We start from the raw sequence: 15,659 nt of genomic DNA, 5'->3' as shown, positions 1-15,659 counted from the left end.
AATATATATAGAACACAGACCAATACAGCACAGGAACAGGCCCTTCGGCCCACAATGTCTGTGCTGACCACGATGTCAATTTAAACTGCACATCCGCCTGCACATGATCCATATGGCTCCATTCCCTGCCTGTTCATGGGTCTGTTTAGATGCCTCTTAAACGTTGCAGTCATACCTGCCTCCACCACCACCCCTGGCAGCACATTCCAGGCACCCACCGCTCTCTGTATAAAAAAAACCTGCCTCGTTAATCTCCGTTAAACTCCTCCCTCCGTCACCTTAAAAGAACGTCCTCTAGTATTTGACATTTCCGCCCTGGGAAAAAGACCCTGACTACCCTGCTATGCAACGAACAAACTGCTGGAGGAACTCAGCAGGTCAGGCAGCATCTGTGGAGGGAAACGGACAGTCGGCGTTTCGGGTCGAGACCCTTCATCAGGGCTGGAAGAGCAGAGGGGAGGCGGCCGGTACAAAGATGTGAGGGGGAGGGATGGGGAAGAGCCGGCAGGTCTTCGGTGGATCCAGGTGGGGGGCGGGGGGGTGATAGGCAGATGGAGGAGGGGGGAGTGGGAGTCGTGACAGAGGCCGAGAGGGGATAGGTGCAGGGGACAAGGAGCTGCAGCTTGGCTCTCAGATCTCTTTCCCAGATCTGAAGGAGGGTCCTGGACCCAAAACAGAAGCCCTTTTATTCTTCCGAGATGGTGCCTGACCTGCTGAGTATGGACCATCTGGAGTGTAAGGACACCCACGTTAGACTATTGTTTATTGACTACAGCTCCACCTTCAATACTATAATTCCAAGCAAACTCATCTCCAAACTCCGAGACCTGGGACTCAACACCTCCCTCTGTAACTGGATCCCTGACTTTTCTGACCAACAGACCGCAGTCAGTGAGGATAGGCAGCTATACCTCCGGCACGATTATTCCCAACCCTGGTGCCCCACAAGGCTGCGTCCTCAGCCCTCTACTCTACTCCCTATACACTCATGACTGTGTGGCCAGATTCTGCTCAAGCTCCATCTACAAGTTTGATGACACCGCCGTAGTGGGCCGAATCTCAAATAACGATTTGTGATAGATCCGTTCGACGTTAACATTTTATGTTAACGATTAGTCAGGAGTACAGGAAGCTTAGTGACATGGTGTCATGACGACAACCTTTCCCTCAATGGCAGCAAAACACTTGACTTCAAGAAGGGGGGTGGTGCACACGCTCCTGTCTACATCAACGGTGCTGAGGTCGAGAGGGTTGAGAGCTTCAAGTTCCTAGGAGTGAACATACCAATAACCTGTCCTGGTCCAACCACATAGACGCCACGGCCAAGAAAGTTCACCAGCACCTCTACTTCCTCAGGAGGCTAACAAAATTCGCCATGTCCCCTTTGACCCTCACCAATTTTTATAGATGCACCAAAGAAAGCATCCTATCCAGATGCATCCGGCTTGGTACGGCAACTGCTCTGCCCGGGACCGCAAGAAAACTGCAGAGAGTTGTGGACACAGCCCAGCACGTCACAGAAACCAGCCTCCCCTCCATGGACTTGTTTACACTTCTCGCTGCCTCAGTAAAGCAACCAATATAATCAAAAGACCCCTCCCACCCTGGACATTCTCTCTTCTAACCTCCTCCCATTGGGCAGAAGATACAAACAGCTTATGGATTCAAGGTACTCTCTGGGATCTCAGCTCTCTCAATGCTCTGTTACCATAGACTAGAGAGCTTGTAGTTGTTCTCCTGAGAGATCTTTGCTGTCTCACTGTATAAAGCAGCCAACATAATCAAAGACCCCAACCACCCAAAACACTCTCTCACTCCCATCAGGCAGAAGATACAAAAAGCCTGAAAGCACGTACCACCAGGCTCAAGGACAGCTTCTATCCTGCTGTTATAAGACTACTGAACGGCCCCTAGTACAATAAGATGGACTCTTAACCTCATCATAGCCTTGCACCTTATTGTCTGCCTGCACTGCACTTTCTCTGTAACTGGAACACTTTATTCTGCATTGTTATTGTTTTTTCCTTGTACTACCTCAATGCACTGATGTGTGAAATGATCTGTATGGATGGCGCACAAAACAAAGTTTTTTCACTGTACCTCGGTACATGTGACAATAATAAACCAATTTACCAATTTCAAACATTCTGTTTTTTTGTCAGATTTCCGGTATCTGCAGGTCTTTGTCTTTCATGCTCTCTCACACTTGCCGGGGATGAGGGCAGCTTCAACAGCACTCAAGAAGCTCGACACCGCACAGGGACACAGCAGCCCGTTTGATAGGCTCCCAGCCACCACCATTCACTCAATCGCCCACCGACACACATGGCAGCAGTCTGTACCATCTACAGGATGCAACTGCAGCAACTCCCAAGACCCCCGTAGACAGCACCTTCCAAACCCACCGCCCCTACCAGCTAGAAGGACAAGGGCAGCCAAAGCACGGGGACCACCACCCACCGGGAAGTCGCCCTCCAAACCACACACCGTCCTGACTTGGGAATCTATCGCCGTCACCGTCACTGGGTCCAAACCCTGGGACCCCCTCCCCAACAGCACGTGGGTACACCCACACCTCAGGACTGCGGCAGTTCCAGACGGCAGCTCACCGCCACACCTTCGCAAGGGCAAACCGGGGATGGGCAATAAATGCTGGCTCAGCCCGCGAAGCCCACATCCCTGGAATGTATATTAAGAACATTAATATGCTGGAGGGTTGTGGGGAGGGGGTGGGGTGGGAGGACCTGGAAGTGGACGGAGTACTGTTTAGTCTGAAGGCCGTGTTCCGGCCAGAGGAGTGAGCCACAGTCCGGCCAACAATGGGATTATCCTGCTGCACTGTTGTCCTTGTTGGCAGAGTTCCCAGCTCCGCATTCCTGACCCCCAAGCACCCGAGCTCTGCTAGGAACAAGCAGCAGCTGGGTTGGGAGATCAGGTCCCTGGAGTGTGCTTCATCCACTCCTGAGTCAGACAATTCCCTCCGGAATTGCTCCCAGCTTCCCACACCGCCATCCCCGCCGGAATTTCTTAAGTTTGTCTTTGATTTCTAAAGGGGCCCAGGCATTCTTATGGGAAACGTGGCAAACACCTTGAAACCGTCAGAGTTATTGGGACGGGTTTGCAAAGGAAAGATTTCTGTTTCCCAGCTGTGGATGACCCAACACTGTGGGCAAAGGTTGGAATGTAAGCAGTGTGGATTAGAACTCAGGGAACCAGCAACGGAGAGGGAGGGAGACGGACGGGGAGGGAGGGAGGGGGACAGGGAGAACTTTGCATTTAGTTCGGACCTCTCACGTGCTAGGTTTGTGGCGAGTGTAAAAAGCCACTTTCATTCTGGTCTGTGAGAAGACTGTGAGGCATTCCACTGGTTTGTTTAACGACAGATCGGCTATCTCAGGACCCTGGGCACTGGGTGGCAGTACCTGGCCTTTTTGTGTCTCACGTTATGTGCCTGCATTTCATGTCATGTTGAGCTCATCAACCAAGTCTGGCACAGGCCGGCCCCTTTAAGGGATCGGATTCCTTTGTCGAGACTTTCCCTTGCATTCCTGGTCTCCCAGAAGATCTGAAGCTGCCCATATTTGGACAAAAGGAATAAGTGCCAGGGTGGGGGGGGGGGGGGGGGGGGGGGGGCAGGGGGGGGGGGGGGGGGGGGGGGGGGGGGGGGGGGTGGGGGGGGGGAAGCAGGAGAGAGTTGGGAGGAGCAGCTCCTGTCCCTGCCAGCCGTGCTCCCCCAGAACCCGGCATTCCTCTGCCTCCCCTCCTCTGCCACCCTCAGTGGGAACTCCAAATGTCACAGGAGTAAAATCTGGCCATTCGGCCCATCGAGTAGCTCTGCCATTCGATCATGGCTGATTTATTTTTCCCTCCCAACCCCATTCTCCTGCCTTCTCCCCGTGACCTTTGACACCCTCACTAGTCAACCTCGGCTTGAAATATACCAATGACTTGGACTCCACAGCCGCCTGTGGCAATGAATTCCACAGATTCACCACGGTTTGGCTGAAGAAATTCCTCCTCATCTCTGTTCTAAGAGGACGTCCCTTCTATTCTGAGGCTGCGTCCTCTGTCCTAGACTCTCCCACTACTGGAAACATCCTCTCCACATCCACTCTATCCAGGCCTTTCAATATTCAGTAGGTCTTAATAAGGTCCTGAAGGGTCCTGACCCGAAACGTTGACCGCCTGCTTTCTCCACAGATGCTGCCTGGCCTGCTGAGTTCCTCCAGCAATCGTCGTGGTTTTCATCCAGAGTCCAGCATCTGCAGTCCTTTGTTTCTCTTCTCCAATGAGATCCCCCCCCCCCATCCTTCTAAACTCCAGCCAGTACAGGCCCAGAGCCATCAACGCTCCTCGTACATTAACCCCTTCATCCCAGGATCATCCTCCTAAACCTCCACTGGACCCTTTCCAATGCCAGCACATCCTTCCTTAGATATGGGGACCAAAACTGCTCACAATACTCCAAATGCGGACTGACCAACACCTCATGAAGACTCGGCAGTACATTCTTGATTTTATATCATCTTCTGCGGCAGAAACCTGCAGCTGCTGGAAAATCTGAAACCTAAGCAGAAATTGGCAGAAGCACTCAGCAGGTCAGGCAGCATCCGTGGGGAGAGAACCAGAGGTTGCAGAGACAGTATGAGGAGGCCAATTGGCCCTTCAAGACTGCTCTGCCATTCAATCCAATCGTGACTGATCCTCTATCTCTGCACTATATCCCTCTATCGCTCCCCAACCCCTTCATGGCTTTTATGCTGAGAAATCCGTCCATCTCCTCCTGAGGTATATTCAACGATCTGGGCTCCACACCATTCCATGGAGAATTTCACGGGCTCAGATATCTTTCCCATCTCAGTCCTAGATGCCTTATCCGGAGACCTCGAGCCTTCCCCCTGGAGCCCCCAGCCAGGGCAAACATCCTCCCTGCGTCCAGCCTGTTTGCTTCAATGAGGCCTCATCCAAGGTCTGGTTGGTCCAGTCCCTCTCTACGCAGGTGACTCCCACATTATGGGAGGGGGGTGCTGTGTTCCTAGGAATGGGCCCGTATCAACGATTTCAATAAGGTGAAGCCCCGTCATCTGCCTGGTGCACCAAGGAAACGCGAGTTGAAAAGAAGTACATTTTGTGTTGACTTATTACTTATTTCCCTAACCCACCACCTCCCCCCCCCCCCCCCCCACACAAAAGTCAAACGAGAGCAAATTTCATTCTTCATCTCAAATTTCTGGTGAATTTTCAGGGCGAATTCCCGGTCACCCTAAAGGCCGTATCGCAGGGATCACCCGTCCAAGTCACGGAGTCATACAGCATGGAAACAGGCCCTTCGGCCCAACTGGTGCATGCCAACCAAGATTCCCATCTAAGCTGGTCCCATTTGCCTGCGTTTGGCCCATATCCCTCTAAACTTCCCTACCCATGCACCTTCAAATGTTAATGTACCTGCCTCAACCACTTCCTCTGGCAGCTCGTTCTATAAACGGACCACCCTTCCGGGTGAAGAAGTTGCCCCTCGGGTTCCTATTAAATCTCCCCCCCCCCACCTTAAACCTGTGCCCTCTAGTTCTTGATTTCCCCCAACCCTGGGGAAAAGTCTTCCCATTCCGGCCATCACCCACAGGAGCCTCGCTCACACTTTCTCCATGGCAACTGCATCCTTTCTTGAGTAAGGAGACCAAAACTGCACGTCATGCTCCGGGTACAGTCTCTGTGTAATGAAGGCGAACATACAATCTGCCTTCCTAACTGCTTGCTGTACCGGCCAGGGCTACTTACAGCGACTGGTGTACAACAACCTGACACAAGAGATTCTGCAGACGCCGGAATCTGGAGCCACACGCCACGCACGCACGCAAAATGCTGGAGCAAGTCAGCAGGTCAGGCAGCATCTATGGAGGGAAACAGTCCACTGTCTCATTTTTCCTTTCCCGACCACCCACCCCCTTTGTCTTCCCTTATTCCTGTGGCTCCCTCCCCCCTTCCTCAGTCCTCATCCCCCCTTCCCCTCCCCTATCTATCCCCCACCTCCTTCCCCTTATTCCATGGTCCACTGCCCTCTCCTGCCAGATTCCTTCTTCTTCAGCCCTTTTGCCTCTTCTACCTCTCACCTCCCAGCTTCTTACTTCTGCCCCCCTCTCACCTGGACTCACCTGTCCCCCGCCTGTGTGTGCTTCTCCACCCCCACCCCCACCCACCCACCCTTCTTATTCCGGCTTCTGCCCTCTTCCTCTCCAGTCCCGATGAAGGGTCTCGGCCCGAAACATCGACCGTTTATTTCTCTCCGTGGACGCTGCCCGACCCGCTGAGTTCCTCCAGCACTGTGTGTGTGTTGTACAAGAACACCCTGATCCTTCCTCCATCAACATTTCCCCATCCCTTGCCTCTCAAACTGGGCAACTTCACGTTTTTCTTCTTTACTCGGCATCTGCCCTGGATTTGCCCACCCCTTCACCTGGTCTAAATCATTTTCAAGTCTCTTTGCACCCTCCTCGGAACTCACAATCCCTCCCAATTTAGTACCTCTGTTCCCTCATCCAAATCATTGAGATATATCGGGAGTAAACGCCCCCCAAGCACTGCCTACCATCCCAATAAAGGAGCAGAGACAGGGGAGACCATCACACTATAATACTAGAGGGTGGTGGTGGGAAGGTTGTTTTTCAGACTGGAGGCCTGTGACTACTGGTGTTCCCCAGGCGTCGGTGCTAGGACTATTGCTATTTGTCACCTATAGCAATGATTTGGATGAGAATGTACAAGGCATGGTTAGTAAGTTTGCAGATTACACTAAAATAGGTGGTGTCGTTGACAGGGGAGATGGTTTTCAGGATTTACAGAGGGATCTTGATCAGCTGGGCGAGAGGGCCAAGGAATGGCAAATGGAGTTTAATTTGGATAAGTGCGAGGTGCTGCATTTTGGGAAGACAAATCAGGATAGGACTTTCACAGTGAACGGTAGGGCCCTGGGGAGTGTTGTAGAACAGAGGGACCAAAGAGTACAGGTACCTGGTTCCCTCAAAGTGGTGTCGCAGGTAGATAGAGTGGTGAAGAAGGCTTTTGGCACGCTGGTCTTCATCAGTCAGGGCATTGAGTATAGAAATCGGGATGTTACGTTGCAGTCGTAGAAGAAGTTGGTGGGGCCGCTTTTGGAGCATGTGTCCTGCTATATGAAAGATGCCAATAAGCTGGAAAGAGTGCAGGGGACTCACGAGGATGTTGCCGGGACTCGAGGGACTGAGGTTGAGCAAGTTGGGACTTTTTTCATTGGAGTGTAGGAGACTGAGAGGTGATTGTATAGAGGTGTTTAAAAGCATGAGGGACATACACAGGGTGAATGCACACAGTCTTTTTTCCAGGGTTGGGGAATCAAGAACTAGAGGACATGGGTTTAAGGTGAGAGGGGAGAGATTTAATAGGAATCTGAGGGGCAACTCTTTCACCCAGAGGGTGGTCCATATGTGGAACGAGCTGCCAGAAGAAGTGGCCGAGGCAGGTACATCAACAACATTTAAAAGGTACTTGGACAGGTACATGGATAGGAAAGGTTTAGAAGGATGTGGGTCAAACGCTTAGATGGGGCATCTTGGTTGGCATGGACCAGTTAGGCCAAAGGGACATGTCAGTGCTGTGTGACTCTCTTTGCCTGTGTTTGGCCCACATCCCTCCAGGAGTTGGCCTGCTGGAATGCTTTCACACATGGAGTTGACGTGAAAATTCCGGCTGTGTTCTGTCATTGGCCTCACAATGCCAGTCCAAGGCCCCCATGGGCACCTGGACTAGCCCCCTCCCTGTGCCCATCCATTGGGGCTGTCTGTGGGCATCCTTACAACGTGGGTCAAAGTGCTGGCTTCTTCCAGTGCACCGATTCTGCTCAGAGTGCTGCCATCACTATAGTAACCGCCAGTCTGGCCATCCCCTTGACTTCACCACCACCTCCCTGAAAATCCCCCGCACTGCTCCTCAGTACTCCCACCCCTGCCGCCGGGATCCGCTCCCTTTCCCTCCCCCCCCACTTCTACTCGAGGATGACCTCACATTTTCCCCATACTGTATTCGACCCGCCGGTCCTTGCCCCTTCACTTAACCTGTCCATATCCCCCCCCACAGCCTCCCCGCGTCCTCCTTTCAACCCACAACCTGTGGGAACCGGTCTGGCACCCATCGACGTTCGGGAAGTTTGACAGCCAGTGCAGCCGCCATCTCCCCCACCCTGGGCTGCTGGACATCCGGTTCCTGGGGGATTTCTCAGCTTTCATAGGACAGCACAGGAAGAGGCCCTTCGGCCCACCATGTCTCTGCCAGCCACGACGCCAATTTAAACTGCACATCTGCCTGCACATGATCCCTATTCTTCCATTCCCTGCCTGTTTATGGGCCTGTCTAAATGCCTCTCACACATTGCTCCTGTTTCTGCTCTCAGTCCCACTAAGCTCTCCGTGATACAAATCTAATATTACACAAATTTAATATCATCGTCCTTCGCTACTTCTCGGTTTTCTATGTCTCTCTCCAAGAAGACGGACACTTTATTTAATCCCTTTCATTCTCAATACAATTTCTCCCATCTTGGTCTGCTAAAAACGCCATTAATTTAGCTGATCTTTTCCTTTCTGCACATCCATTAAAGCCTTTTCAGTCTAGTTTTATGTTTCTCATTAGATGCACCTACTTTAATCTTCTTGGAAGGTTTACAAGCCTTTTTCCTTTAATCTAATGCTCTCTCCATCCCCACTTGTTGGACAATGCTAGACCACCTTCCTGTTCGATTTTTGAGCCTCCTGTATAGTACATACTAATTTTTTTTTTGAATTTACAGCGTGGTAACAGGCCCTTCCGGCCCAACGAGTCCGCACCACCCATTTTAAACCCAAATTAACCTACCCCTACATCTTTGCAATGTGGGAGGAAACCGGAGCACCCGGAGGAAACCCACACAGACACGGGGAGAACGTACAAACTCCTTACAGGGACAGCGGGGGGAATCGAACTCCGATCGCTGGCGCTGTAATAGCATTACGCTAACCGCTACGTTACCGTGCTGCCCCATAACTTGTAAAATATTTATTAATCTTTAAGTGCTGGCTATTGTTTGGCTGATGGAGTGGGCCTGATGGATCGACAGAATTATGAGGGGGTGTAGGTAGGCAAGAAACCTTTCCCATGGCAGTGGTGTCTAAAACTAGAGAGCATGGGTTTAGCGTAGTAGGGGTAAGAAAGGACCGAGGAGGACTCCCCTTCCCCCCCCCCCCCCCAGAGGATGGTTGGAATTTGGAACGCATTCCCAAGGGGAGGTGGGAGGGCAGAGACCCTCACGCATTTAAGAAGTATCAGAACAAGGTCTTGAATCACCACGGTAGAGAAGGCAACAGTGCCATTGGCCCCCTGGATGGAAGCCGGTCCTCTCCCACACCAGTCTTCAAACCGCACACTCGCCCCTGCTGCCTGTGCTCCTGTGGTGTGCCTGTGGGACAGGTGCAAAGTGTAGGGCTCCCGTAACACCACACGTATCTGCCCCACTTATACTTGCACTGCCCCTCGCCCTTTCCCTGACCCTACTTGAGCTAATGGGATCCAGCAAGCTCCTGCAAACTAAGTGCCCCTTGGTAACTTTACCCCCTCCCTGATGCATCACAGTCTGAAGCTCAGACTCCAGCTCATCAACTCTGAGTTGAAGTCCACTGAATCGAAGATATCTTCACCACGGATCACAATGATTTTCATCAGTTACTCTTCATAGCATCGTAGAATGGTTAGACCGCAAAAGGAGACCCTTCAACCATCATATCTGTGCCGGCTCACTACCAGAGCAACTCAAATTAATGGTGATATTAGCTATGAGGAGAGGTTGTACAAACTTGGATTTTTTTTTCCTCTCTGGAGCATCGGAGGCTAAGGGTACCCGATGGCCAGCACAGATATGGTGGGCCGAAGGGCCTGTTTCTCTGCTGGATGACCCCGAGGCTATGTTGATGTAGGTTTGACCAGATTGGCAGGAGTGACAAGTTTCCTCCCCTAATGGTGATGTTTCACCATAATCGGGAGTTTCATCAGCACTGAGATTAGTTTATTTACGATCTGAATTTAGATTCCAGATGCAGTGGTGGGATTGGAACTTGTACTTCTGGATTGTTTATCCAGTACCATGAGTTCCTAGTCCTACTGCTCCCACCATCAGCCCTGCTGTGTCTGCTGCAAGTTCCACTCATATTTGATGAGCTTAAATGACTTAGCTCTTCAAACATAACACAGTGATACGGTCCTTCCCTCACTGATGTTAATCCTCCATCAGCACAGCACTCAGAGGGCACTGCATGCTGTGTTTTAACACTCTGGGCTTAACACACAGTGACACACACCCACAGACAGTGACACACGCACCATGACACCCACCCACACACAGTGACACCCACCCACACACAGTGAGACACACACCCACAGAGGCACACAACTACATTCAGTGACACAACCCACAGTGACACACACCTACAGACAATAACACTCATCTACAGACAGTGAAACTCACTGTGAGAGATATTGCTACCAATTGTGAAATAGAAATCATACAACACACTGTCAGGGTGACGCACACTCACTGAGAAGACACACACACACACACACACACACAGAATAAAGCACACAGTAAAAGTGAAACACAGTCTGACAACACATGGGGTCAAACATGCTCACCTTGAAAGTGAGATGCACTACTTCAGGAGTGAAACACCCCCACAGAGAGTGAACACTCAACCTGAAAGTGGTCATTACTCTTCCAGACTTGAGCCACAAGCAGAGTGACGCACAGAACCTGGGAGTGATACACGCACACACCTTGAGATCGGAACACACACCTTCTCAGTGCGAAACACACACACACACACAGTGAAACACTGTGATTGAAACACATGCGCACTGTCAAACACACAGAGTAAAACACATACACAGCACAATCAAATACCTTGAACCGAATTATGTTGTGCTGCATTGATTTGTTGTGTCTGCGTTTGTTTTGTGCTGGGTCTGCGGTTGGTTTGTGTTAATTTGCCTGGGTTGCTTTTTACCCCCTGTTGGAGTCCAGTGAGGTTTGGTTGCTTTACACCACCTGCGTTTAGTTTGTGCAGGCTGCGTAATTTTGCATGTCTTGTGTTCACCTGGCGATGCACGGGTGTTTGGGTTGTACCAGTGCGGTGTTGTACCGACTGCATGAGTTTTGCTTGTGTCGCGTTGCTTTGCAATCAACCCCCCTCCCCCACCCCACAACCCCACCCAGGGTGCATTTAAAGGACCCTTACCCATTCCGGGGATGAAGGTGTTTAAGAACAGGCAGAAGAGAGCCAGCGGGAAGGGCATGTAGGGGATGGCCGCCCTCAGCCGACCCTTCTTCTCCCGCACCCGGACCACGGTGCCCAGGCTGAGGGACATCGACCCGCTCCAGCTCTTGGGCTGCATCGCATCCTTGCTCCCGGTCGACTCCGGGAGGGCGGATCCCGCTGCCACGCCGGGCTGCTCCCGGTCCGATCCCGGATCCGCTGGCGGTGCATTGATCCCACTGAGATCCCGGGCGGATCCCGCTGCCACGCCGGGCGGCTCCCGGTCCGATCCCGGATCCGCTGGCGGTGCATTGATCCCACTGAGATCCCGGGCGGATCCCGCTGCCACGCCGGGCGGCTCCCGGTCCGATCCCGGATCCGCTGGCGGTGCATTGATCCCACTGAGATCCCGGGCGGATCCCGCTGCCACCCCGGGCGGCTCCCGGTCCGATCCCGGATCCGCTGGCGGTGCATTGATCCCACTATCCCGGGTGGATCCCGGGCTGCTCCCGGGTCGATCCTGATTTGATCCCGGTTGATCCAGTTTGATTCCGGATGCGCTCTTCCTCGATTGATCCCGATTTATCCAGACTGTTCCCGGGTTCCGTGGTTCCCGAATTGATCCCGATTTGATCCCGGATCAGTTGCACGTGGATTGATCCCGATATGATCCCGACTGATCCAGTCCGTTGCCGGGTCCGTTGCGCCTGGATTGATCCAGATGGGATTCCCGACTACCTTAGTCGGATCCCGGACCTGTTGCTCCCGGACTGATCCCGGTGCTCGTGCACGGATCCCGGTGCTCGTGCACGGATCCCGGACCCGCTGCATCCAAGACGACCCTGGATTAATCCCGGATTTGTGACTGATCCCGGTCCGCGGCTGCTGCACCGATCCGGGTGGGATCCCGGACCCCCGCTCCCGCCGCGCCGGGCGCACTGAGTGGAGCCGCGGGCTGCAGGGGAGGGGGGGGGGGGGGCGCAGCGCTCCCTTAAAGGGGCCAGCAGTGGCCAACCGCACCCTTAAAGGGGCCAGCGGTAGCCCCCCCCCCCCCATACACCTTTAAAGGGGCCGGCGGCAGCCAATCGCACCCTTAAAGGGGCCGGTGGCATCCAACCACACCCTTAAAGGGGCCAGCAGCGGCCAGCCACACCCTTAAAGGGGCCGGCGGCATCCAACCACACCCTTAAAGGGGCCGGCGGCATCCAACCACACCCTTAAAGGGGCCGGCGGCAGCCAATCGCACCCTTAAAGGGGCCGGTGGCATCCAACCACACCCTTAAAGGGGCCGGCAGCGGCCAACCACACCCTTAAAGGGGCCGGCGGCATCCAACCACACCCTTAAAGGGGCCGGCAGCAGCCAGCCACACCTTTAAAGGGGCCGGTGGCATCCAACCACACCCTTAAAGGGGCCGGCGGCAGCCAATCGCACCCTTAAAGGGGCCGGTGGCATCCAACCAGACCCTTAAAGGGGCCAGCAGCGGCCAACCACACCCTTAAAGGGGCCGGCGGCAGCCAGCCACACCTTTAAAGGGGCCGGCGGCATCCAACTACACTCTTAAAGGGGCCGGCAGCTGCCAACCACACCCTTAAAGGGGCCGGCGGTATCCCCATACACCCTTAAAGGGCCATCTGGCAGAATGTCTCATCGCCAGAACTCACCAACAAGCACCAAGACCTCGCTTGGCTGGCAGCGAGAGGGGCCCTCCCAGTCAAATCCTTCCTGTATGGTTGGAACCTCACTCCCAGCGCACGTTGCCCCCAGGAGGACTGCGCTGGGGACGAGACGGTCACCCACCTCTTTGTGGGCTGTAGGCTTGCGAGGAGGGTGTGGCAAAAGATGCAGGGGTCCTTGTCACGGTTCATCCCCAGCAGCAGCATAACAGAGGATTCTCTGATCTACGGGCTGTTCCCGGGGACACACACAGAGACGGACATCAACTTCTGCTGGAAGGTCATCAACTCGGTGAAAGACGCCCTTTGGTCTGCCCGAAACTTGTTGGTCTTCCAGCACTGTGAGATGTCCATAGGGGAATGCTGCCGGCTGGCACATTCCAGGCTGCAGGAGTACGTGCTGAGGGACGCACTGAAGCTGGGCGCAGCCAACGCAAGGGCTCGGTGGGGAAGGACTACTGTTTAGGGTTCTTCTGCCACTGGAGGGGGAGGGGCGGGAACAGGGAGAAAGCCCTTAAGTATTGTAAATACGGGGCTGGTAGCTTCCAGGGAGCCACACGTGTGGCATCGGTGCTGTTTTCTAAATGAAAAGGTAACACTAATGAATGATTTGTACAAGAACGTAAAGGTTTGCACTGTTTTGTAATTGTATATAGTTTTGTCTTTTATTATGAATAAAGTTTATTTTGTTTTTTTTTAAAAACACCCTTAAAGGGGCCAGCGGCAGCCAACCACACCCTTAAAGGGGCCGGCGGCAGCCCCCCCCCCCCATACACCCTTAAAGGGACCAGCAGTGTCCAAATACATCTTTCAAGGTGCCAGCGGCACCCCCCCCCCCCCCCTCCCGATACACCCTTAAAGGGGCCAGCAGCATCCAAATATGCTCTTAAAGAGGTCAGCAGCTCAAAGGTATCGGTAGCATCCAAACACATCCTTAAAGAACCTGGCAGTGTGCAAATGTGCTTTTTAAAGAGTAAGGAAGTGTGCAAGAGATAAGCAAATATGCAACTGCATTCTTCTAGATAAGCAGTATGCAAATATTCCCTCAAAGAGTCACGCAGTGTGCAAATACTCTTGAAGAGGTATGCAGTGTGCCAGTGTGCCCTTAAAGAGACAAGCAATGTGCAAACACACCTTTAAAGATCAAGCATAATAGATAAACACCCTTACGGAGCAAGGAATTATTTAAACACCTCCATAAGTTAGTAAATTAGTTTATTATTGTCACATGTACCGAGGTACAGAGAAACACTTTGTTTTGCATGCCATCCGTACACATCATTTCATCACATCAGTGCACTGAGGTAGTGCAAGGGAAAACAATAACAGAACGCAGAATAAAATGTTACAGTTACAGAGAAAGTGCGGTGCAGACGGACGTTAGTGTGCAAGGCCATAACGAGGTAGATTGTGAGGTCAAGAGTCCATCTTATCGTACAAGAGGACCGTTCAATAGTCTTACAACAGTGGGATAGAAGCTGTCCTTGAGCCTGGTGGTACGTGCTTTCAGGCTTTTGTATCTTCTGCCCGATGGGAGGGGGGAGAAGAGAGAATGTCCAGGGTGGGAGGGGTCTTTGATTATGTTGGCTTCAAGGAGTGTAGAACATGGAGGGGAGGCTGGTTTCTGTGACGCGCTGGGCTGTGTCCACAACTCTCTGCGGTTTCTTGTGGTCCCGGGCAGAGCAGTTGTCATACCAAGCCATGGTGCATCCAGATAGGATGCTTTCTATGGTGCATCGATAAAAAGTGGTGATTCATAGAGTCATAGAGCAATACAGCACAGATACAGGCCCTTCGTCCCAACCAGTCCATGCCGACCATGGTGCCCGCCAGCCAGTCCCAACCCCCTGCATTCGGCCCATATCCCTCCAGGCTCCGCCCCTCCATGTACCTATCCAAGTGGTTCTTAAATGATACTATTGTACCTGCCTCAAACACTTCTGCTGGCAGCTCGTTCCATATACTCACCATCCTGTGTGAAAAAGTTGCCTCTCAGATCCCTTTTAAATCTTTTCCTTCTCACCCTAGACCTATGCCCCCTAGTTTTGGACTCCCCTACCCTGGGGAAAAGACTGTTACCGTCCACCTTATCGATGCCCCTCATAATTTTAAACACTTCTATAAGGTCGCCCCCTCATTCCCCTCAGGAATAAAGACCTAGTCTGGCCAACCTCTCCCTGTAACTCAGGCCCTCCAGTCCTGGCAACATCCTCGTAAACCTTCTCTGCGCTCTTTCCAGTTCAACCACGTCTTTCCTATAACAGGGTGACCAAAACCTGAAGCCCTCAACCTTCTTGACCTCAGCACCGTTGATGTAAACACGAGCATGTGTAGCACCCACTTTAAAGAGACAGGTGATGTGTAACTACATTCTCATAGAACCGGGCAGCTTGCAAATAAATTTATTGGGGGGTGGACAGCATGGTAATTGACCCTTGAAGGATTGAGAAGATGATAAGCCCACCCTTAAAGGAGCAGGGCAGGAGAAATAACTCCTCCAAGTAACGGGAGTACGGAGGCAGTGAGGAAAGGGAATGAGACACACAGCAAGAAACGTTCCAACCAAGAGTGCACCACAATGGCAGGGAACCCTCAGAATTCTACTGAGAAGAGAATTGTAGTTTGGTTCCAGCACAAAGGAAGGCCACGCAGCTCACCAGGTCTGTGCTGGCTCTC

General features: G+C 52.6%; 1 protein-coding gene across 1 annotated transcript in view; it reads right to left on the bottom strand.

The window, feature by feature from the left end:
* Positions 1–15,659, bottom strand: part of stum (stum, mechanosensory transduction mediator homolog) — a 50,951-nt gene that overhangs the window by 9,491 nt on the left and 25,801 nt on the right. Inside the window, exons 2-3 of the mRNA XM_052025455.1 lie at positions 12,048–12,264; positions 11,292–11,928 (exon numbers count right to left, since the gene is read on the bottom strand). Coding sequence (XP_051881415.1) covers positions 11,292–11,928; positions 12,048–12,264 — 854 coding nt within the window. The remainder of the gene's footprint in view (positions 1–11,291; positions 11,929–12,047; positions 12,265–15,659) is intronic.

Source organism: Pristis pectinata, chromosome 10 (assembly GCF_009764475.1).
Source record: "Pristis pectinata isolate sPriPec2 chromosome 10, sPriPec2.1.pri, whole genome shotgun sequence".
In the NCBI taxonomy this organism is placed as follows: Eukaryota; Metazoa; Chordata; class Chondrichthyes; order Rhinopristiformes; family Pristidae; genus Pristis; species Pristis pectinata.
This window is presented reverse-complemented; position numbering and strand designations above follow the sequence as displayed.